This window comes from Scyliorhinus canicula, chromosome 13 (genome assembly GCF_902713615.1).
Source record: "Scyliorhinus canicula chromosome 13, sScyCan1.1, whole genome shotgun sequence".
NCBI classification, from domain to species: Eukaryota; Metazoa; Chordata; class Chondrichthyes; order Carcharhiniformes; family Scyliorhinidae; genus Scyliorhinus; species Scyliorhinus canicula.
The window spans coordinates 94,491,798-94,517,340 of NC_052158.1; the positions used below are offsets into that span (position 1 = coordinate 94,491,798).

The window sequence follows — 25,543 nt, forward strand, 5'->3', positions numbered from 1 at the left end:
ATATTGGCAACAGTTTTTTTGTGTGCTTGTCAAATACTTCGACTAATGCCTTTTGTTTGAAAATGTTGTACTGTTAGCTTTAAGAGATTTATATTTGTATTGGTAGACATTAGAAATAAGGTATGGTTTTAAGTGGGTTTGATTTAATGTTTCTATGCCTGGAAGGGTAAAACTTATAGTTAAATTCATGCCGGACAAAGGTGCTTGTATGTGTGGGGATTGTTGAGGTTCCAGCTGTGATTCTATTGTTTTTAGAGAGGGTTAAAGAGTGAAGAATAAATAGGTCAGCAGAGATATGCAGGGGTTGCTTAACAACTGGGGCCTTGCGAAATGTAGAAGCTTTTGGTTTAGCTAATTTGATTTCAGTTGTAAGTAGGTAGTGAGAGAAGGCAGTTCTCACAGATCTGCTAGAAGCAGTTGGTTTTAGAAGGCTAAAGAGGGAACATCTCTCTCAGACTTGCCAGAAGAAAAGCCATGCTATGGAGTAATGGTTAAGAAAATAGATGCTGGAAACCTAAAATCCAGTTAGTTAAGGAAACTGGGAACCACACTAGATAACTATTCACTAAGATCACAGAGAGTTGAAAAGGCATTGAACTGTGAGAGGCCAGGAAGATATCAACAGTGGTTTTAAGGTTTATGAGAAATTACTATAGTTAGGAGACATTGGGCGCGATTCTCCAGAAATATTTCTAAGTGTGGTTGCGAGTGGGAATGGCTGCGAACTTTCCGGCAGTCGGCCTGGTGAGGCCAGCAATTCAACACAACGTTAATTGGTCCACTTAGCGAGGCCCCACGGGCTTCATGCTGCAAATTAAGGCTTGCCAGCTGATTTTCCAGGACAGCGCTCGCCAACTCCTCTTCAACAAGGTCGAGAAGCACTTAAACTGCACTCGCACAGCCAACCCCACTCAGCTCGTCGCCATGGTGCCAAGACAACCAACCCAGGGTTTGGAGATGCTGACCTGGGGAGGCTCCTGGATGCGGTGAAGGCCAGAAGGGATCTCCTGAGGGTACCGGATAAGGAGCCACAGGGCAGCCAGTGCCACCTGGGATGGAACGGCAGCAGCCTTTAGATCGGGAAGTGTGACCAAGAGGACTGGCCTCCAGTGCTGCAAGAAGGTCAATGACCTACAACGGGCCACACGAGTGAGTTGACAACCCCCCCCCCCCACCCCCGACATTTCGCACCTCCACATGGCCAGCCTCCCCCCAACCGTCCATTTTCCCCCCAACCCACCCTTCACCCCCCCTGCCCCTGCCACCCCCAACCCCAGACCTTCCTTCACAACCCTCCACTAATGTGAACCGCATGTGCAGCTAAGGATGACCCTCTGTCTTTGCAGGAGAAGTTGTCACATAATCATTGGGAGAGGGCCCAGACTGGCAGAGGGGTGCCGGACATAAGAATTCTCACGACCTTCAAGGTACGGGCCCTGGAGGTTATGAGGGTAACCAATGTGGAGGCCGGTGCATGCCGCAGAGTTGAGGAGGACCCAGGATCTGTCAGACGTGAGTTGTTAATGCCATACACGCTTACCCATTCCTTCCACTGACCACACGTTCTTTCTCCTGCAGGTCCTCCAGCCAAAAGCGCTGGCGCATCTGGGGGGTGACCCCCCTCCCCTACCTCCCATGAGATCACCTCAGAGGAGAGCTCAGGGGGTGCCACAATCAATGTGTCACAGCTGTCATCCCCACCCTGCATGGAGACACATACCTCAGTGGAGGCAGGAACACCCAGGCGAGACAGCACTCAGAGGGGGTTGCTGGATCCCAGATGGGTCCCAGACAGGTGCTGAGCCTATGGAACATGCAATCCCGGAGCTGATTTTGAAATTCGGGAGCAGTCGGTATATTCAGAGGGCGAGGTCAGTGACACTCCAGCAGGTCCATAGCCGATTGGAGGAGTCCCAGAGGCTAGAGGTGCAGGAGATGTCGACAGCAATGCGTGGCACCGAGGCCAACACTGCTAGGGTGGCGATCACAGTGGAGAGCCTAGTGCATGACATCAGCAGCCTTAAGAGGTGTCCAAGGTGTGGCGCAGGCATTGATGGCCAAGGCTGAGGGCCTCGGCAAGAGTGTCTGACTCATTACCAAGTTGACCTTGATAAGGTGCTGAGGGACATGTCCCGGTCTTAGATGGGAAATCTTGAAAGAATATTTTAAAGTTTGACTTTCCAAAGTGGAATTTGAAACCACTCGTGTAAAAGCTGGAGTTCAGTGAGACAAGATGAGTCAAGGTATAAGAATCATCTGGGGGCAAAATCCACATTCATTTGGGTCCAGAGAGGAGCGTGTCTTACCATAGTCATCTTGTGTGTTTAAAGGGGACGTTTTGTGTCAATGAGACCTGTGTAGCTTAAGATGTACTTTGTACTCGATGTAAATCTTTAAATCTGTGTGTATTTGTTAAGATAATGGTGGGGGGGGTAAAGGATAATCCAATTTTTCCATGTGTAATAAATGTTTTTTCTTGCTGTTAAATCTACTTAGCGATCCTATGTGTCTGTTCCTCCACATTTTATACAAAAAAATGGGTTACAGTCTTTTGAGCCAGGATTCCATTCTGGGAACTTCTCGTCAGTTATAACATCAACCGGGACCGTAACAATATTAATACAAAAGAAGAATTGTCAGAGAGCAAATTTCCTTGCAATATTAAGATAAATATCGTAAGCGATTGATGTATTAATGCAGAACACACACTGATTTTTTTTTACATTGAAACAAATCCATGTAAATAGTGAACGTCATCTTTTACTGGTAAGGTTTATGCAGCCATAAATGTTTTACAACTACCATAAACCATTGTATATGGTAGTATTAGCTGTTCAATGCTTAATTCATATCACTGGCATTGTTTTGTTGTTATTTTAACAAATATGTTCAATTATTTTAAAGTGTATTAGATCGGTGTTAAAATATTGGACAGAGGAATGTCAAACAAAAGTATTCACCTGCTAATACTGATAAAGGCAACTTCTAGGTTAATATATTGGGCATAGTAAATGAACTTCCACTCGTTCGACCTACCATCGTTGCATTTGCAATGACATTTTCCAATATCCATCATACCCCAATCAGTTCAGTGCAATGAGGACATGGTTAACAGGTTGAACTGTGAGATCAGAGCCAGATTTCTCCAGCCGTTGAGATTCTCATTTCCTGCCGGCAGCAAACCCCCACCCGTGGATTTCCCGGGAGCTTCAATGGGAAATCCCATTGACCGCGTGCTGCTGAGAAACACGTGGCTGGGGGACCAGAGAATCCAGTACCTTATATAGTACTAGTATCCAGTACCTGATATAATATAATAATCAGCAAAAATCATAGTAAGTTTCAACAAAATGTGTGAAACATATACTATGTAATAACCAAACATTATAGAAGAAAAACTCCCTGTTTCAGGCTTATGGGACCCAGATCTCTCAATCTCCAGTTGTCAGAGACCAGATGTAGACCCAAGATGCAGATCAGGGGCAGGATTTCCACAATCGGCGGGATGGCCCGATGCTGGCGCCAAGAACGGTGTGAACCACTCCGGCGTCGAGCCACCTGGAAGTTGCAGAATCCTCCGCACTTCCGGGGGCTAGGCCGGCGGCGGAGGGGTTGGTGCAGAACCGGCGGCGTGCTCTTGCGCATGCGCAGGGGGTTTCTCCGCGACGGCCATGGCGGAGCCCTACAGAGGCCGGCGTGGAGGGAAAGAGTGCCCCCACGGCACAGGCCCGCCCGCAGATCGGTGGGCCCCGATCACGGGCCAGGTCACCGTGGGGGCCCTCCCCCGGGACAGAACCCCCGGCCCATTCCCTCGCCCCCCTTCCCCGAGGACTCCGGTAGATGGCCGACAAGCCAGGTCCCGCCGTGATGGACCATATCCATTTCATGCCAGCGGGACTGGCCGAAAACGGACGGCTGCTCGGCCCATCGGGGCCCGGAGAACTGCCAGGGGGGCCGCTGCCAACTGCCCCTGACCGGCGCGCGCGATCCCCGCCCCTGCCCGAAAACCGGCGCCAGAGAATTCGGCAGCCAGCGTCGGAGCGGGATTCACGCCGCCCCCCCCCCCCCCCCCCGCCAGTTCTGCGACCCGGCGGGGGGCGGGTCGGAGAATCCCGCCCCAGTTTCTTGAGGAAGTCCCGGCCACACTGATTGCGGGAATTATGGAAATCCCTGGGAATTATGGAAATCCCTGGGAAGTTTGAACTGTGGCGCAATTCCTCTGCTCCTCAAGAACGTCCAATAAAGTTTCTGAGACTTCGGGCAGTTATCCAGGAAATGTTAGGCAGAAAACTCCTAGTCAAACTTTTGTAACTATAAATTCTACCCCTATCCCACCCCATCTCAAACTCCTGACTACACCCCTGACCCTCGGCCTCCTCCCTGACCCGACCGGACTAATCGCTAACACTTCCCCCCTCAGATCCCCTCCCACTCTCTCCAACTACCTCGACCCAACCTGACTAACCCTCACTACCTGACACTCCTGACCTCCGACCTACCTGACTAGCCCCCTCCACCTGACTCATCCTCTAATCCGACCTGACTTGCCCTCACACGTGACTACCCTTACCCTACCTCACAATCCCTCCTGACCTGATTATCTCTGGACTCACCTATCTACCTCATCTGCCTGCCACTCTACCATCTCAATCACTTAACACCCTACCCACCTCCCCCACAATTATCCACAATCATCTACCCAACCCCCTTACCACACCAACAGAACCCACTTTCCTCACCTCACCCCTCCACCCTACCCATTCACTAATATTAATATTGGGGGCGGTTCTCTTGCCGTGTTGTGCCTAGCGATATCCAACTATGTCAGGAGAATAGCGGAAGAGGCCCGAAACAGTGCGCAATGCTCCCGGCCTGCTGCACTTGATGTAATCCGGTTCACGCCATCATCGGGGGTGTACCAGTTTAGCATATTAAAATCCTAATTTAAATATGCTGAGACTATTTGAAGATGGATTCTCCTGGCTCCCGGTATTCTCCCACCTCCCACGCCAGTGGGAATCACTACACATCTCTTCCGATGGAGATCCGACATGATGACCATTGTTATGGGCTAGGGTTTAGAGAATCCCAAAGTGTATCATGGAGTTCACCTGACCCACAACGTTTAATAGATTGTAGTATGGGGAGCACACTGCTCACTCTACAGGTATGGTACAGCAGAAAACGGACCAGTGGTTTTTAAAACAAAATAAGGTTTATTTTATGAACTCAAGTTAACCTTTTTAAAACAAAGTGAATATCTTAGCAACCAGTAAATCAAATATACCCCCCAAAGAATACAACACTAAGAAACCTGTATGCTGTCCTTTTACACCCAAAAGACTTAACAAACCTTCAAACAGGAGCACATTAGGTTTACATTTAATACTGAGAACTTTTCACAATTCTGAGTTCGCCAAATGATCCAAAGATAGTCTTTGGATGGCAGAGATCACCAGCAGTGCAGCTCACTGAAAATCACAGACACACTCAAGCTTTCTCAAACTGAAACTAAAAAGCAGAGTGGAGCTCAGCTCCACCCACACTCTGACACCACTCCAGTAACATGAGCAGCTTCATTTCTTAAAGGTACATTTCTTAAACACTCATTTCTTAAAGGTACTCTCACATGACACCATGCTGGAGGGAAGGGGGCTACCCTCGGGTGGTCGGGGATATGGCAGGGTAGTACCATGACCCAATAAAAATGGCACCCTGATCTCTTGCCGGCATGCTAAGGCTCCAATCTACTCAGTGCCGATGCAAAACTTGCAAATTTCTAAGTGTGGGTAGATTGCGATCTGGATCATGCCGACCCTCTTGACGGGAATTACACGGCTTTTCCTGCCGGAGGCCACACTTAGAAATGTTTTGGGAGAATTGCACCCATTGGACATTTAAACTTACCATACATCAGCATTAGAATAGAATTCCTACAGTGCAGGAGGCCATTCGGCCCATCAAGTCTGCACCGACCCTCTGAAACAGCACCCTACCTCGGTTCAGTCCGTCGCCCTATCCCCGTAACCCCACCTAACCTGCACATCTTTGGACTGTGGGATGAAATCGGAGCACCCAGAGAAAACCCACGCAGGCATGGAGAGAACGTGCAAACGCCACACAGACAGTGACCCAAAGCCGGAATTGAACCAGGTCCCTGGCACTGTGAGTCAGCAGTGCTTTTCCACAATCCAAACTGAACAAATAACAAATGAAAATTTCAAGCAAGCTGCACAGAGACCTTTGGCAAGGACACCACAGACGAAGAGAGCGATCCACTCTCACCTAAGAAGACTGCAAGTATAGAAATCTAAGTTTTATGCCATAAAAAGGAATATGCCATCTGCACTGACTCTTTTTGCAGCTCTCCAAGAGGGATCCTGGGTTGAGGGAGTTCTTCTGCATTGTGGATTGGAAGTTGGAGCCTTCCCAATGTATGCAGGCAAGTTGGTATGTTTCTCTCTGATCAGAGTTGGACATTGGGGTTCTGATGCTGACTTAAGTTTTGGGTCACTGATTTTTTTCTATATATCATTGCCTTTTTAAATGGATTTTTATTGGCCTCATTTATATTTCAGCATTATCTGCAATATGCATCTCCCTGTCAACACAAAGGTGTTTTAGAGCAAACCAAACATTAGTATTTATATACCGCAATTAAGAATTTTTCCACAAATTTACATCAAAACCTTTTTGCAAATACCTTGACAAAGCGACACAGCCGAACAGCATCATCCCACCGTGAAGCACTAACATATTCATGTAGGATAGCAGGATAGGGTGATATACTTGTATATATCAGTGAGCCATCAGCTCTTCTGACTGTCACCTGGTTTCCCACATAGTTGACAATCTGAGGACTTTTGCCAAATTCACTGTAAAACAAAACAAAGCCTTTATAGGTTCAAATGCCTAAATGCCTCATTTGCTATGATTCTGTTCTATGCTTCAATATACATTATTACAAATATGGAGTTTGTAAAATAGTTTTGTTTTGGAATTGTCTCTTTCATTTAGGGTAAAATGGAGCAATTGGATTGGATTTGTTTACTGTCATGTGTACCAAGGTACAGTGAAAAGTATTTTTCTGCGAGCAGCTTAACATATCATTAAGTACATGAAAAGAAAAGGAAATAAAAGAAATACATAATAGGGCAACACATGGTACACAATGTAATTACATAACACTGGCATCGGGTGAAGCATACAGGGGTGTAGTGTTAATGTGGTTAGTCCATAAGAGGGTCGTTTAGGAGTCTGGTAACATTGAGGAAGAAGCTGTTTTTAAGTCTCTTTGTGCGTGTTCTCAGACTTTTTTGTATCTCCTGCCCAATAGAAGAAGTTGGAAGAGTGAGTAAGCCAGATGGGAGGGGTCTTTGATTGTGATGCCAGCTTTCCCCAGGCAGCGGGAGGTGTAGATGGAGTCAATGGATGGGAGGCAGGTTCGTGATGGACTGGGCGGTGTTCACGACTCTCTGTAGTTTATTGCAGTCTTCGGCCGAGCAGCTGCGATACCAGGCTGTGATGCAGCCAGATAGGATGCTCTCTATGGTGCATCTGTAAAAGTTGGTAAGTGTTAATGTGGACATGCTGAATTTCCTTAGTTTCCTGAGGAAGTATAGGTGCTGTTGTGCTTTCTTGGTGGTAGCGTTGACGTGGCTGGACCAGGACAGATTTTTGGAGATGTGTCCCCCTAGGAATTTGAATCTGCTAACCATCTCCATCTCGGCCCCGTTGATGCTGACAGGGGTGTGTACAGTACTTTGCTTTCTGAAGTCAATGACCAGCTCTTTAGTTTTGCTGGCATTGAGGGATAGATTGTTGTCATTGCACCACTCCACTAGGTTCTCTATCTCCCTCCTGTATTCTGACTCGTCGTTATTCGAGATTCGGCCCACTATGGTTGTATTGTCACCAAACTTGAAGATGGGAGTTGGAACCAAATTTTTCCATGCAGTCGTGTGTGTACAGGGAGTATAGTAGGGGGCTAAGTACGCAGCCTTGTGGGGCCCCGGTATTGAGGACTATTGTGGAGGAGGTGTTGTTGTTTATTCTTACTGATTGTGGTCTGTGGTTTAGAAAGTTGAGGGTCCAGTTGCAGAGTGAGGAGCCAAGTCCTAGATTTTGGAACTTTGATATGAGTTTGGCTGGGATTATGGTGTTGAAGGTGGAGCTATAGTCAATAAATAGTAGTCTGATGTTGGAGTCCTTGTTTTTGAGATGCTCAAGGGATGAGTGTAGGGTCAGGGAGATGGACACGTTGTGGCGGTATGCGAATTGCAGTGGATCAAGGCGTTCTTGCAGTATGGAGGTGATGTGCTTCATGACCAACCTCTCGAACCATTTAATTATGACTGAAGTCAGGGCCATCGGACAGTAGTCATTGAAGCACGTTGCCTGGTTCTTCTTTGGCACCGGTATGATGGTAGTCTTCTTGAAGCAGTTGGAGACCTCGGAGCCGAGTAGGGACAGGTTAAAGATGTCCGGGAACACATCTGCCAGCTGGTCAGCGCACAACCAGAGATCCCATCCAGATCCGTCGCCTTCCGTGTGTTCACTTTCAGGAAAGCCAATCTGACTTTGGAAGCTGTGATGGTGGGTATGGGTGTATTATGGACTGCTGGGGCACTTGACAGCGGATCGTTGGTTTCCTGCTCGAACCGAGCATAGAATGCATTGAGTTCATCGGGGAGGGGTGCGCTGCTGCTAGAGATACTGGTTGGCTTCGCTTTGTAGCCTGTTATGTTGTTTAGGCCTTGCCACAACCGCCGAGAGTCTGTAACGCTATTATGTGACTCTAGCTTTGTCTGATATTCTCTCTTGGCATCTCGGATGGCTTTGCGCAGGTCGTACCTGGATTTCTTGTGTAGGTCAGGGTCGCCTGACTTGAATGCCTCAGACCTGTCCTCAGTAGGGCGTCAATCTCGCAATTGAGTGATGGTTTCCGGTTGGGGAACGCATATACTGCTTTCTTTGGCACGCAGTCATCCACACATTTGCTGATGAACTCTGAACGGTGGTGGCATACATATATAAGTTTGTCGCTGAGTTCTTAAATATGGACCAGTCCACTGTCTCCAAGCAGTCACGTAGGAGCTCATCGGTTTCCTCGGACCAGCACTGCACGACCTTCTGAGCTGGATGCCGGCGATGGAGCACCGTCGTATGGTCTGATTTCCCAAAGTGCGGTCGGGGGATGGAACGGTCGGCGCCCTTGATTTTTGAGTAGCAGTGGTCAAGAGTGTTGTCGCCCGTGTTGGGACAGGAGATCTGCGGGTGTAATTTTGGCAGTACACTCAAGGTTGGCCTCGTTGAAGTCCCCGGCCACGATGAACAAGGCCTCTGGGTGTTCTGTTTCATAGTTGTTTATAACGGTGTACAGTTCATCAAGCGCCTTCTTTACTTCTGCCTGGGGTGGGATGTCGACCGCTGTGTGGCTGAAGTGAACTCGCATGGAAGATTGAAAGGGGCGGCACTTCACCGTCAGGTATTCCAAGTCCGGGGAGCAGTAGGTCGCCAGGGTCGAATGAAGGGGGTCATATGACACGTTTAAAATTATGTCTGATAACAAGCCAGGGTGGTTTGGTTATGAGAGGAGGACCAAAGTTGTCATTCTTGGAATATGCATGTTATTCACACTTATAAGCTATGTCCAGAGCAACTGTGTTGATGGTGGATCACGTTTTAGTCTGAAAATTTCACAAAGGTGTTTGGAATATCAGGCCTTATAATGATGGTACTTTAAATTATTTATTTCCAGGATAAAATGGAGTTGGGGGTCTAGATAATTGATAATTAGCATTTCCATATGAATCCAAGATATTCACACTACCACGGACCTAGCCAGTCTCTATAGTTCAGTATGCAGGATGTGGATGGGAGCTCAGATTGAAGAGAGCTGAAAGATTTACCTAGAATGGCTAGAGAGAGGAAACTCCAGGGGAACCTTCACCGTGAAAGTCAGTTTGCCGATCAGAGGTTAAATGGCTGACAAAAGACTGGTTCATGGAGAATGAAGTGTCCACTTAAGGCACAGGGTAAAGTATAACCATGGAGGGAGATTTTCAGTTGCTTTGAAAGAAAAACGGGGAAACATTTCTGTAATTTAGAGTATAAGTTGCCTACTGAAATTGTGTTTTATCAATGTTGCTTATAGGTTTGTTTGTTATGATACTAATCTTAAAATGGCTTGTCACCATCCAATCAGTCGCTGGAAATGCAAATATCTTTTTTAATGTTACAATCTTTGGAGGGATTGTAACATCTATTTAAATAAAAGCCAGGAGAATGTCAAACAATCGGTAATTAAGGCCGGATGGATCTTCCGGTAATGCTGACAGAGCACCCCTGCCATGGGTTACCTGGCTGATGGTAGACCGCTTTGAAACATGTGGCGGGTTGCTCGGTAAATCCTGCCGAATATTACGGACATTCTTAGCCTAATTGTAAATAATATTACTCCAAGTCACTCACCATCTTGATTTGGAAATATACCGCCACTCCTTCACTGTCGCTGGGTTAAAATCCTGGAACTCCCTCCCGAATAGCACAGTGGGTGTATCTACACCACATGAATTGCAGCGGTTCAAGAAGGCAGCTTACTATCACCTTCTCAAGGGCAATTAGGGATGGATTGGATTGGATTTTTTTTATTGTCACATATAGAGGGGTACAGTGAAAAGTATTTTTCTGCGAGCAGCTCAACAGATCATTAAGTACTTTAAAAGAAAAGGAAATAAAGGATGGGCAACAAATGCTGGCCTAGCCAGTGAAGCCCACATCTCGTTAAAATGAAATTTCTCCTGTGAGCTTGTGAGTTAACATTGGCATGGACAAACATAGCATTTGCAAATTCTGTTTACAATTTGTGGAAAACGCTTACAATCATTCTTTGAACTTTTCAGAAGATAGTTCTACCTTGCATCTTTTTCATAAACTGTTTTGGAAAGAAGTTCTTTGTCCACATAGATTGTGTTGGGATAATACCAAACTACGAAATACATATTCTGCATTCCACATAATATATTGATCTTGTCATTCCAAGCTATAGAGTGCACCATAGTACCTGAAATAAAATGAAAAAAAAAACCTTAGTTAAAAGTATGTTGTTTCCTTTTTAATAACTATAACGTATTTCAATTTTAATACATTTATCTTGAAGATTCAAGCACCTTGGTTAGTACTGCACAAGGAACATCACACAAAGGGTTGCTGTAGTAATCCAGTAGATACGAAGGTAAAGATTAAATCAAATTTATTTTTACTCAAAGTAAAGCTGCACCCACAGAATACATTATTTTCCTTCCTGGGACTGACAGGAACTTCCAGTCCGGTTCTGGGACGGCATTTAAAAGGCTCAAAAAAGAGTTCCAGTCAGATGGGGCTCTGCCCATTACCATGGGAACTCTTACTCCACAAGCCCCACAGGGAGAACAATGAGTGATTCAAAGAACAAAGAAAATTACAATACAGGAACAGGCCCTTCGGTCCTCCAGGCCTGCGCCGATCCAGATCCTTTATCTAAACCTATTGCCTATTTTCCAAGGATCTACTTCCCTCTGTTCACCGTCCGTTCATATATATGTCTAGATGCATCTTAAATGATGCTATCGTTGGGAGGGCAGCACGGTGGCCTAGTGGTTAGCACAACCGCCTCACGGCGCTGAGGTCCCAGGTTCGATCCTGGCTCTGGGTCACTGTCCGTGTGGAGTTTGCACATTCTCCCTGTGTCTGCGTGGGTTTCGCCCCCACAACCCAAAAATGTGCAGAGTAGGTGGATTGGCCACGCTAAATTGCCCCTTAATTGGAAAAAATAATTGGGTAATCTAAATTTATTTTTAAAAAATGAAAAAAAAAAAATGATGCTATCGTGCCCGCCTCTCCCACCTCCGCTGGCAAAGTGTTCCAGGCACCCACCACCCTCTGCATAAAAAACTTTCCTCGCACATCTCCCTTAAACTTTCCCCCCTCTCACCTTGAAATCGTGACCCCTTGTAATTGACGCCCCCACTCTTGGAAAAAGCTTGTTGCTATCCACCCTGTCCATACCTCTCATAATTTTGTAGACCTCAATCAGGTCCCCCCTCAACCTCCGTCTTTCCAATGAAAACAATCCTAATCTACTCAACCTTTCTTCATAGCTAGCACCCTCCGCACCAGGCAACATTTTGGTGAACCTCCTCTGCACCCTCTCCAAAGCATCCATATCCTTCTGGTAATGTGGCGACCAGAACTGCATGCAGTATTCCAAATGTGGCCTAACCAAAGTCCGATACAACTGTAACATGACCTGCTGACTCTTGTACTTAATACCCCATCCGATGAAGGCAAGCATGCTGTATACCTTCTTGACCACTCTATCGACCTGCGTTGCCACCTTCAGGGTACAATGGACCTGAACACCCAGATCTATCTGTACATCAATTTTCCCCAGGACTCTTCCATTGATCGTATAGTCCACTCTTGAATTTGATCTTCCAAAATGCATCACCTCGCATTTGCCGGGATTGAACTCCATCTGCCATTTCTCTGCCCAACTCTCCAATCTATCTATATTTTGCTGTATTCTCTGACAGTCCACCTCGCTCTCTGCAACTCTACCAATCTTAATATCATCTGCAAACTTGCTACTCAGACCACCTATACCTTCGTCCAGATCATTTATGTACATCACAAACAACAGTGGTCCGAGCACAGATCCCTGTGGAACATTACTAGTCACCTTTCTCCATTTTGAGACACTCCCTTCCACCACTACTCTCTGTCTCCTGTTTCCCAGCCAGTTCTTTATCCATCTAGCTAATACACCCTGAACTCCATGCAACTTCACTTTTTCCATCAACCTGCCATGGGAAACTTTATCAAACGCCTTACTGAAGTCCATTTATCTGACATCTACAGCCCTTCCCTCATCAATCAACTTTGTCACTTCCTCAAAGAATTCTATTACGTTTGTAAGACATGACCTTCCCTGCACAAAACCATGCCCCCATCACTGATAAGTCTATTTTCTTCCAAATGTGAATAGATCCTATCCCTCAGTATCTTCTCCAACAGTTTGCCTACCACTGACGTCAAGCTCACAGGTCTATAATTCCCTGAATTATCCCTGCTACCCTTCTTAAACAAAGGGACAACATTAGCCATTCTCCGGTCCTCTGGGACCTCACCCGTGCTCAAGGATGCTGCAAAATATCTGTTAAGGCCCCAGCTATTTCGTCCCTTGCTTCCCTCAGTAACCTGGGATAGATCCCACCCGGACCTGGGGACTTAACCACCTTAATGCCTTTAGAATACCCAACACATCCTCCCTCCTTATGCCGACTTGACCTAGAGTATTTAAACATCCATCCCTAACCTCAACATCCGTCATGTCCCTCTCCTTGGTGAATCCCGATGCAAAGTACTCATTAAGAATCTCACCCATTTACTCTGACACCACGCATAAATTCCCTCTTTTGTCTTTGAGTGGGCCAATCCTTTCTCTAGTTACCTTCTTGCTTCTTATATACGAATAAAAGACTTTGGGATTTTCCTTAACCCTGTTCGCCAAAGATACTTCATGACCCCTTTTAGCCCTCTTTGTTGCACGTTTTGAGATTTGTCCGACTTTCCCGATATTCCTCCAAAGCTTCATCAGTTTTAAGTCGCCTAGATCTTATGTATGCTTCCTTTTTCATCTTAGCTAGTCTCACAATTCCACCTGTCATCCATGGTTCCCTAATCTTGCCATTTCTATCCCTCATTTTCATAGGGACATGTCTGTCCTGCACTCTAATCAGCCTTTCCATAAAAGACTCCCATATTTCAAATGTGGATTTACCCTTAAACAGCTGCTCCCAATCCACATTCCCTAGCTCCTGCCGAATTTTGTTATACTTGGCCTTTCCCCAATTTAGCACTCTTCCTTTAGGACCACTCTCGTCTTTGTCCATGAGTATTCTAAAACTTACAGAATTGTGATCGCTATTCCCAAAGAAATCACCGACTGAAACTTCAACCACCTGGCTGGGATCATTCCCCAATACCAGGTCCAGTATGGCCCCTTCCCGAGTTGGACTATTTACATACTGCTCTCCTGGATGCTCTTTACAAATTCTGCTCCATCTACGACCTCCAACACTATATTCAATATTGGGGAAGTTAAAATCTCCCATCACGACCACCCTATTGCTCCTACATTTTTCTATAATCTGTCTACTTATTTGTACCTCTACTTCACGCTCGTTTTTGGGAGGCCTGTAGTAAAGCCCCAAGAATGTTACTGCACCCTTCCTATTTCTTAGCTCTACCCATATTGCCTCAGTGCTCGAATCCTCCATAATGCCCTCCTTAATCACAGCTATATCACCTCTCACCAGTAATGCAACTCGTCCACCCCTTTTACCTCCCTCTCTATTCCTCCTGAAGCATCTATACCCTGGGATATTTAGTTGCCAATCTTGCCCTTCCCTCAACCAAGTCTCAGTAATACCAATAACATCATATTCCTAGGTACTAATCCAAGCCCTAAATTCATCTGCCTTACCTGCTACAGTTCTCGCATTAAAACAAATGCACCTCAGACCAACTGTCCCTTTGCGTTCATCATCTCTTCCCTGTCTACTCTTCCCCTTAGTCACAATGAGTTTATTATCTAGTACCTTACTCGCTTTAGTTTCTGCCTCTTTACTGACCTCTAACTTCCTAATCTGGTTCCCATCCCCCTGCCATATTAGTTTAAAACCTCCCCAACAGCGTTAGCAAAAGAACCCCCTAGAACATTGGTTCCAGTCCTGCCCAGGTTTAGACCATCCGATTTGTAATGGTCCCACCGCCCCCAGAACCAGTTCCAATGTCCCAAAAATCTGAACCCCTCCCTCCTGCACCATCTCTCAAGCCACGTATTCATTCTGACTATTCCTGAATTTCTACGCTGACCGTGGCACTAGCAGCAATCCTGAGATTACTACCTTCGAGGTCCTTCTTTTTAACCTATTTCCTAACTCCCTAAATTCTGATTGTAGGACCTGATCCCGTTTTTTTAACCTATATCATTGGTGCCTATATGCATCACGACAACTGGCTCTTCACCCTCCCCCTTCAGAATGTTCTGCAGCCGATCTGAGACATCTCTAACCCGTGCACCCGGGAGGCAACATACCATTCGGGAATCTCATTTTCGACCACAGAAACGCCTGTCTACTCCCCTTACGATTGAAACCCCTATGACTATAGCCCTGCCAATCTTTTTCCCGCCCTTTTGTGCAGCAGAGCCAGCCACAGTGCCATGAACCTGGCTACTACTGCCTTCCCCTGGTGAGTCATCTCCCCCAACAGTATCCAAAACGGTATACCTGTTTTGGAGGGAGATGACCGCAGGGGACACCTGCACTGCCTTCCTACTCTTTCTCTGCCTTTTGGTCACCCATTCCCTGTCTCCCTCACCAATCCTAATCTGCGGTGTGGCAAACTAACTGAACGTGCTATCCATGACCTCCTCAGCACCGCGGATGCTCTACATTGAGTCCATCCGCAGCTCCAGAGCCGTCATGCGGTCTAACAAGAGCTTCCTGTTAGATTCCTCAGGAGGGTTCTCACATACCCCACTCCCAGATCCCACCCTCACTACCAGTGCAGTAATCCAGGAGACACGAAGATAAAGGTCAAAGCAAATTTATTTAAACTAAAAAGTAATGCCGCACCTACTGTATACAACATTAGTGTCTCAGCCTGGGACTAACAGGAACTCCCAGGTGGTATTTAAAGGGCTTAATGAGGAGTCCCAGCTGGACGGGCCTCTGCCCATTACGAATGGGAATTCGTACTCCACGAGCCCCACATGGAGGTAAATGAGTGATTCCTCGTGAGGGTTATCACAGTTTCCAACTCAAGCTCCAGTATTTTTCCAACTAATGAACAAAGGTATTAGTAGCACCCTGATGATTTTTCTCCAGGGTTGCTGGCAGCACTTTCTAGGAAATTACACTTCAATTCCTCACCTAATTGGATGATGGTGTAGCGATGTAGGAGCTGAATTCTGCGATCAAGCATTTTAGACAAGTTGAGAAGGACGGAGTGGGACAGTTTACCTTCGTCACAGTCAACTTAAATATCATTTGAGACTTCCGGTTGCGGCGATGCAGTGCTAAGCCGCATATTCGGTGGCTCCTGCTATTTTTGGACTTTCGGGCTCTTTTAAGAGCCCGCAACGGCGCTGTTTTAACTTTTCCCCGGGTGGGAACGCAGCCTCTGTGCTTGGCGGCCGGTGGATGGGCTGGACTAGAAGTGGAGCGACCAGAAAATCAACTTTGCAGCAGAAGGTGGTGCGAGGCAGAAAGGGAAAGATGGCGGCAGGCGGGGAACCGGCAGCGTGGCAGCAGTGGGCGAGGGAGCAGCAGGAGCTGCTGCTGCGCTCCTTCCAGGACCTAAAGGCTGAGACACTGGAGCCGTTGAGGGCATCGCTGGACAGGCTCGGGGCGACTCAGACTGCGGAGATTCGGGAGCTGCAGCAGAAGGCTTCGGAGAACAAGGACGAACTCCTGGGCCTGGCGGTGAAGGTGGAGTCGGACGAGGCGCTTCACAAGAAATGGTTAGCAAGGATGGAGGAGATGGAGAATCGCTCCCGCCGGAAGAATCTGCGGATTTTGGGCCTCCCAGAGGGGCTGAAAGGTTCGGATTTGGGGGCCTACGTGGTCCTGATGCTGAACTCACTGATGGGCGCGAGGTCGTTCCGGGGACCCCTGGAGCTGGAGGGTGCCCATCGGGTGATGCTGCGGAAGCCCAAGCCAAACGAGCCGCCGAGGGCGGTGCTGGTCCGCTTTCAATGCTTGGTCGACCGTGAGTGTGTGCTTCGTTGGGCGAAGAGGGAGAGGAGTAGCAAGTGGGAGAATACGGAGATCAGGATTTACCAGGACTGGAGTGCGGAGGTGGCGAAGAGAAGGGCTGGGTTTAACCGGGCGAAGGCAGTGCTCCACAAGAAGGGGGTCAAGTTTGGCCTGTTGCAGCCGGCACGCCTGTGGGTCACCTATAAAGACCGCCAACTTGACTTTGGCTCCCCGGAGGAGGCCTGGACTTTTGTCCAGGCAGAGAAACTGGACTTGAACTGAAGACTGGGGAACATTGTACACAGCCCGGAGGCCTTGTCCTCCTTGATATCCTTTCGCTTTTTTCTTTTTGGTTCTATTGGACGATGTTTTTTTTGCTGTTCTGTTTTTTCTTGTCTGCTTTTCGGGACTGTTATCTGTTTACTTGCGTGTTTTATCACATCATGTTGGGATTTTATAATTTCACTGGTTGCGGCTTTGGGTGGGGTTCGCTGCCCTGTTGGGTCATGTGCCTGTCTTCCCGCGTTTTGGGTCGGGGGGGCGGGGCTTGGAATGGGGGCGCGGGCTTTTCTCCCGCGCTGGAGATGCAGGGGGCGGGGTCGGAATTAGGGGAATGGGTGTGTGTCACTGGGGAGGGTAATTGGGGTGGCGGGAGCAGCTAGGGTCAGCAGGAGTCGGCTGACTTACGGAAGTACAATGACTGGAGTTACGCAGCTGGGGGGGGCCTAGCTTTGGGGGGGGGGGTGGGGAGGTTTTGGGGGGGGGGGGGAGGTTTGGGGGGGGGGGGGAAGGGGGTGGATACCGGGTTGCTGCTGGAATGGCCAAGAAGGAGCTGGAGCGTGTAGAGGGGGTCGGGATGGGGGTCTGTCGCTGTGGGGAACGGGCTGAGTGGGGGGGCGCGGGCACGTGGCGGATTACGGAAGGGTGATGGCTAGTCGACGGGGGAGGGGGGGCAGATGGACCTCCGATCCGGCGGATCACCTGGAATGCGAGGGGACTGAATGGGCCAGTTAAATGGTCCCGCGTGGCTATGCTTCAGGAGACGCACCTGAAGGTGGCGGATCAGGTTAGGTTGAGGAAGGGGTGGGTGGGCCAAGTGTTTCATTCGGGGCTGGATGCAAAAAAAACGGGGGTTGGCGATCCTGGTGGGGAAGAGGGTGTCGTTTGAGGCGTCGAGTGTGGTGGCAGACAGCGGCGAGAGGTACGTGATGGTGAGTGGGAAACTGCAAGGGGATCGGGTGGTGCTGGTCAATGTATATGCCCCGAATTGGGATGATGCAGGTTTCATGCGGCGCATGTTGGGCCGGATTCCAGATTTGGAGTCGGGGGGGCCTGGTAATGGGGGGGGATTTCAACACGGTGCTGGATCCGCCACTGGATCGATCCAGTTCCAGGACGGGTAGGAGGCCTGCGGCGGCTAAGGTGCTGAGGGGGTTTATGGACCAGATGGGAGGGGTGGATCCATGGAGGTTCGCGAGGCCGAGGGCCAGGGAATTTTCATACTTCTCCCATGTGCATAAGGCCTACTCCCGGATCGATTTTTTCGTTTTGAGTAGGGCGCTGATTGCGAGGGTAGTAGATGCTGAGTACTCGGCAATAGCAATTTCGGACCATGCCCCGCATTGGGTGGACCTCGAGCTGGGGGAGGAGAGGGACCAGCGCCCATTGTGGCGCTTGGAGGTGGGGCTGCTAGCGGACGAGGCGGTGAGGGGTTTGTCAGGTGGGCGAGGCTGTTGTATGAGGCCCCGATGGCGAGTGTGGCCACGAATAAGTGGTCGGAGTATTTTCGATTGTATCGAGGGACGAGGCGTGTCCCCTGTCCCCCCTACTTTTTGCGCTGGCAATTGAACCCCTGGCTATGGCGCTGAGGGAGTCGGGGGATTGGAGGGGGCTGGTCCAGGGTGGGGAGGAGCACCGAGTGTCGCTCTACTCGGACGACCTTTTGTTGTATGTGGCGGACCCGGTGGAGGGAATGCCGGTGGTGATGGGGATTCTCCAAGAATTTGGGGATTTCTCAGGGTATAAGCTTAACTTTGGGAAAAGCGAGCTGTTTGTGGTACACCCGGGGGACCAGGAGGGGAGGATTGGGAGGCTCCCGCTGAAAAGAGCTGAGAGGAGCTTCAGGTACTTGGGGGTTCAGGTGGCCAGGAGCTGGGGGACATTGCATAAGCTTAACCTCAAGACTGGTGGAGCAAATGGAGGAGGAGTTTAAGAGGTGGGACATGCTGCCGCTGTCTCTGGCGGGTAGGGTGCAGTCAGTCAAGATGACGGTGCTCCCGAGGTTTCTGTTCCTGTTCCAGTGCCTCCCCATCCTTATCCGAAGGCCTTTTTCAGGCGGGTTAACAGGAGCATTACGGGATTTGTGTGGGCGCACGGGACCCCGAGGGTGAGAAGGGTATTTCTGGAGCGGGGCAGGGATTAGGGGGGGGCTGGCGCTGCCCAACCTCTGTGGGTATTATTGGGCTGCCAACGCAGCGATGGTGCGTAAGTGGGTAATGGACGGGGAGGGGGCAGCATGGAAGAGGTTGGAGATGGCATCCTGTGTGGGCACGAGCCTGGAAGCGCTGGTAACGGCGCCGCTGCCGCTCCCTCCAACGAGGTATACCACGAGCCCAGTGGTGGCAGCTACCCTCAAGATTTGGGGGCAATGGAGGCGGCACAGGGGGAAGGTGGGGGCCTCGATGGGGTCCCCGATACGGGGGAACCACCGGTTTGATCCGGGGAGAATTAATGGCGGATTCCTGAGTTGGCACAGGGCAGGTGTCAGGGGGACCTGTTCATAGACGGAAAGTTTGCGAGCCTGGGTGAGCTGGAAGGGAAGTTTGGGCTTTTTAGGTTGAATCTTTGCCAACGACGGGCGGTTATTTATTGTTTCTCTTTTGTATATGGGGGGGGGTTGTTCTTTTTGTTCTTAGAATTTTCTGTTACTGTTTTCTTTTTTGTGCAAATGTGAAAATTTGAATAAAAATTATTAAAAAAAACTTAAATATCATTTGTGACTTTGATAATGTTTCAGTACTAGGGTGACAGCAAAAACCTGACTTGAAGAATTCAAACATAAAGGGCGGAATTCTCCCATACAACTAATGTTGTATGACTTCCAGTGGCAGTTATGCAGCAGTAAGCCACACATGTGGGAGCTCCCGTTTTAAAGAGATTTTTTGGCTCTTTTGAGAGCCCAAAACGGAAATTTTTCGACTTCTCCCGGTGGGGGAAGGTGTGCTGAATGACTTTCCCTGCAGTCCATGACTCGAACTCGGAGTGGAAAGGTGGAAAAAACAGCAGCAGCTCCTCAGAAAAAACGGGGGAAGGGATCCAAGATGGCCACCGACAGAGATCCAGAGGAGTGGAGACTCTGGGCCCAGAAACAACAAACTGATCTCCTGCGCTGCTTTAAAGAATTCAAGGATGAAGTACTGAGCTCTCTGCAGGAAACAAACAGAAGGCTGTCAGAGATTCAGTCCACCCAGGGTGCTGCCATCAAGAAGTTGCAGACGCAGGCCATTGAACGAGAGGAGGAGGCCGTGGTCCTCGTGAGTAAGGTGGAGGGGCACGAAGCACTCCACAAGAAGTGGCAGGAACGCTTCGAGGAGCTGGATCACCGCATGAGGCGGAAAAACCTGCGGATCTTGGGCCTTGCGGAGGGGCTAGAGGGATCGGACCTGACAGCCTATGTGGCTGTAATGCTGAATTCGCTAGTGGGGGCCGGGTCTCTCCATCTGCCCCTGGAGCTGGAGGGAGCCCACAGGGTGCTGGCCAGGAGGCCCAAGGAAGATGAACCCCCGTGTGCGGTGCTGGTGAGGTTCCACCGGTTCAGTGATCGGGACTGCGTGCTGCGCTGGGCCAAGAAGGTGAAGAGCAGCAATTGGGAGAATGGGGTAGTGCGGATCTACCAGGACTGGAGTGCGGAGGTGGCTAAGCGGCGGTCCGGATTTAATCGGACGAAAGAGGTGCTTTATAGAAAAAAGATAAAGTTCGGAATGTTGCCGCCCGCGCGCCTGTGGATAACTTATTCGGACCGGCACCATTATTTCGATTCCCCGGAGGAGGCGTGGGCCTTCATGCGGACGGAGAAACTGGACTTGAACTAGGGGTTGGGGGTTGCGAGGTCGGCTGTAAGATATTAGTGCTGGATTCGGCTGTTGTTGTGTTCTCTTTTTCTTCGGTTTTTTTCGTCTTGTTTTAGTACTTTTGCAATTTTGATATGGTTATTTACGGAGGGGTTGTTCTGCTATGTTTTTGTTTTTGTGCTTGGGGCATTGTTTGGGCTGTGTATTTTGCGGGGAGGGTCGGGGGGGTATGTTGTATTCTATGTCGGAGTGGGGGTATGGAGGGGGGCTGATATTTGGGAGCTGCGTCAGAAGGGTGTGGTGGGGCAGTGCAAAAGCGCGGGCTTTCCTCTGGTTTCCCGCACTACGGGGCTGGGGGGCGGAGATGGTGACGGGGGAGGTGGGGCCTTAACTGGTTCTTCCCCGCGCTGGAGCGGTGCCAGGAGGAGGGATAGGATGGGGGATGATCCCACTTCGGGAGGGGTCGGGCTATTGGCGGGAGTTTCCGGGGTCAGCAGAAGTTAGCTGACCCACGGAAGTACAATGGAGGATGGTTCGCGGCTGGGAGGGTTCCTAGCCTGGGGGGGAAGGGAGGGGGGGAAAGGGGAATACCGGGTTGCTGCTGGTAGGGGCAAGAAGGAGCTGGTGGGGGTTGGGGGGACAGAGGTGAGGGGTTGTCGCTATGGGGACGGGGTCGAGCAGGGGATGCTGGCCTGGGGCGGGCAGTCGACGGGCTATGGCTAGCCGACGGGGGAGGGGGGCGGGATGCCCTCTGATCCGGTTGGTCACCTGGAATGTGAGAGGGTTGAATGGGCCGGTGAAGCGGTCAAGGGTACTGGCTCACCTGAAGGGGCTAAAGGCGGATGTGGCAATGCTGCAGGAGACCCACCTGAGGGTGGCGGACCAGGTCCGCCTGAGGAAGGGATGGGTGGGGCAGGTTTTCCACTTGGGGTTGGATGTGAGGAACCGGGGAGTGGCGATTCTGGTGGGGAAAAATGTGTTGTTTGAGGCATCGGAGGTGGTGGCGGATAAGGGGGGTAGGTATGTGATGGTTAGGGGCAGGCTGCAAGGACAGAAGGTGGTACTGGCTAGTGTGTATGCCCCAAATTGGGACGATGCGGGCTTTATGAGGCGTATGTTGGGACGGATCCCGGATCTGGAGGCGGGAGGTCTGATCATAGGGGGGGACTTTAATACGGTGTTGGATCCTTCACTGGATCGGTCCAGCTCCAGGACGGGTAGGAGGCCGGTGGCGGCCAAGGTACTGAGAGGGTTTATGGATCAGATGGGTGGAGTGGATCCATGGAGGTTTGTGAGGCCGAGGGCACGTGAGTACTCTTTCTTCTCCCACGTACATAGGGTCTACTCTCGGATAGATTTCTTCGTGGTGAGTAGGGGACTGATTCCGAGAGTGGAGGAGGCCGAGTATTCGGCCATTGCAATCTCCGACCACGCTCCGCATTGGATAGAGTTGGAGATGGGGGAGGTGCGAGACCAACGTCCATTGTGGCGGTTGGATGTGGGGTTGTTGGCGGAGGAGGAGGTGTGTAGGAGGGTCCGGGCAAGTATTGAGGGGTACCTTGAGGTGAATGATACGGGGGAGGTTCAGGTGGGGATGGTCTGGGAAGCCCTGAAGGCAGTAATTCGTGGGGAGCTGATATCCATCCGGGCACACAGGGAGAGGAGCGAGAGGAGTGAGAGGGATAGACTGGTGGGAAAGATGCTGGAGGTGGACAGGAGGTATGCAGAGGCACCAGAGGAGGGACTGTTGGGGGAGAGGCGCAGCCTGCAGGCTAAATTTGATTTGCTGACCACTAGAAAGGCGGAGGCACAGTGGAGGAAGGCACAAGGGGCAGTGTACGAACATGGTGAAAAGGCGAGTAGGATGCTGGCTCATCAGCTCCGTAAGCGGGATGCGGCTAAGGAGATTGCTGGAGTGAGAGACAAGAGTGGGAATGTGGTGCGGAAGGGGGTAGAGGTGAATGAGGTCTTCAAGGACTTTTACGGGGAACTGTACCGGTCGGAGCCAACGGGGGAGAGGAGGGGAATGAAGAGGTTCCTCGACGGGCTTTCTTTCCCGAAGGTGCAGGAGGAGAAGGTGGAGGGGCTGGGTGCGCCGATTGAGCTGGAGGAGCTAGTTAAGGATATCGGGCAGATGCAGTCAGGGAAGGCACCGGGGCCGGATGGGTTCCCGGTGGAATTTTATAAAAAGTTCGTGGACCTAGTGGGCCCCTTGCTGGTGCGGACACTCAACGAAGCGTGGGAAGGGGGGACTTTGCCCCCGACGATGTCACGGGCACTGATCTCGTTAATTTTAAAGAAGGACAAGGACCCCCAGCAGTGTGGTTCATACAGGCCCATATCTCTCCTCAACGTGGATGCTAAGGTGCTGGCAAAAATCCTGGCCACCAGGATAGAGGACTGTGTGCCAGGGGTTGTGCATGAGGACCAGACAGGTTTTGTGAAGGGAAGGCAGCTGAACACGAATGTGCGGAGATTGCTGAATGTCATTATGATGCCGGCGATTGAGGGGGAGGCAGAGATAGTGGTGGCGCTGGATGCGGAGAAGGCCTTCGATAGAGTGGAGTGGGCGTACCTATGGGAGGTGTTCGGGAGGTTTGGATTTGGTGAAGGGTTCATTAGATGGGTAAGGCTGCTATATGAGGCCCCGATGGCGTGCGTGGCCACGAATAGGAGGAGGTCGGAGTACTTCCGGCTTTACCGAGGGACCAGGCAGGGTTGCCCCTTGTTCCCCTTGTTGTTTGCACTGGCAATCGAGCCGCTGGCGATGGCATTGAGAGATTCAGAGAGGTGGAGAGGCTTGGTGCGAGGTGGAGAGGAACATAGGGTGTCGTTGTATGCCGACGACCTGTTACTGTATGTGGCGGACCCGGTGGGAGGGATGCCGGGAGTGATGGAGTTACTAGCCGAGTTTGGGACCTTCTCAGGTTATAAATTAAACTTAGGCAAGAGCAAGGTGTTTGTGATGCACCCTGGAGACCAGGAGGAAGGAATTGGTAGGCTCCCGCTTAGGAGGGCAGGGGAGAGCTTTAGGTACCTGGGGGTGCAAGTGGCCAGGGACTGGGGGACTCTCCACAAGCATAACTTTACCAGACTGGTAGATCAGATGGAGGAGGAGTTCAGGAGGTGGGACATGCTGCCATTGTCGTTGGCGGGGAGGGTGCAGTCCGTCAAAATGACAGTGCTTCCGAGGTTCTTGTTCCTTTTTCAGTGCCTGCCCATATTTATCCCCAGGGCCTTCTTTAGGAGAGTGACCGGCAGTATTCTGAGCTTTGTGTGGGCACATGGGACTCCGAGAGTGAGGAGGGTGTTCCTGGAGCGAGGAAGGGATAGAGGCGGGCTGGCGCTGCCCAACCTTCTGGGGTACTATTGGGCAGCCAATGTGTCAATGGTGCGTAAATGGGTGATGGAGGGGGGAGGGGCGGCGTGGAAAAGAATGGAGATGGCGTCATGTAGAGGTACGAGCCTGGGTGCCATGGTAACGGCACCGTTGCCGCTCTCCCCCAAGAGGGTTACCACGAGCCCGGTGGTGGCGGCGACCCTAAGAATCTGGGGACAGTGGAGACGGCATCGGGGGGAAACAGGGGGCTCGATGGAGGCTCCACTGGGTGGCAACCATCGGTTCATCCCGGGGAACACGGATGGGGGATTCAGCGGATGGCAAAGGGCGGGCATCAGCAAATTGAGGGACCTGTTTATTGGCGGGAGGTTTGCGGGCCTGGGGGAACTGGAAGATAAATTTGGCCTTCCCCAGGGGAACATGTTCAGATACCTGCAGGTAAAGGCGTTTGCTAGGCGACAGGTAGAGGGATTCCCTTTGCTGCCCTCGCAGGGGACGATGGACAGAGTGCTTTTGGGGGTGTGGGTAGGAGAGGGGAAGGTGTCTGACATCTATAAGGTAATGCAGGAGGTGGAGGAGTCGTCAGTGGAGGAGCTGAAGGCTAAATGGGAGGAGGAACTCGGGGAGCAGATAGAGGACGGGACTTGGGCGGAGGCCTTGGAGAGAGTCAACTCTTCCTCCTCATGTGCGAGGCTTAGTCTCATCCAATTTAAGGTGCTGCACCGGGCCCACATGTCCGGGACTAGGATGAGTAGGTTCTTCGGGGGTGAGGACAGGTGCACCAGATGTTCGAGGAGTCCTGCGAACCACGCCCATATGTTCTGGGCATGCCCAGCACTGGAAGAATTCTGGAAGGGGGTGGCGGGGACGGTGTCGAGGGTGGTTGGATCCAGGGTCAAGCCAGGGTGGGAACTCGCGATTTTTGGGGTTGGGGTGGAGCCGGGAGTGCAGGAGGCGAAAGAGGCCGGGGTCCTGGCCTTTGCGTCCCTAGTAGCCCGTCGAAGGATTCTGCTACAGTGGAAGGATGCGAGGCCCCCAAGCGTGGAGACCTGGATCAGTGACATGGCGGGATTTATAAAATTGGAAAAGGTCAAATTTGCCCTGAGAGGATCAACACAAGGGTTCTATAAACGATGGCAGCCTTTTCTGGACTTCCTGGCTCAGAGATAGGTAACTGGGTCAATAGCAGCAGCAACCCAGGGGGGGGGGGGGTGCATTATTGTAGTGTTTATTCTGTAACTTTATAGTGTGTTAATTTGCGTTGTTGTTAAAATGCTGGGTTGTTCATGGGGATGGGGCGAATGTATATGATTGTTAATATTATTGTT

General features: G+C 50.3%; 1 protein-coding gene across 7 annotated transcripts in view; it reads right to left on the reverse strand.

The window, feature by feature from the left end:
• ift80 (intraflagellar transport 80 homolog (Chlamydomonas)) overlaps window positions 1-25,543 on the reverse strand; it is a 335,512-nt gene that overhangs the window by 46,174 nt on the left and 263,795 nt on the right. For all 7 annotated transcript variants that reach the window (XM_038815169.1, XM_038815171.1, XM_038815170.1 and 4 more), the window contains 2 exons: window positions 10,918-11,065; window positions 6,704-6,875 (listed from right to left, as the gene is read on the reverse strand). In XM_038815169.1, the coding sequence (XP_038671097.1) occupies window positions 6,704-6,875; window positions 10,918-11,065 (320 nt within the window). The remainder of the gene's footprint in view (window positions 1-6,703; window positions 6,876-10,917; window positions 11,066-25,543) is intronic.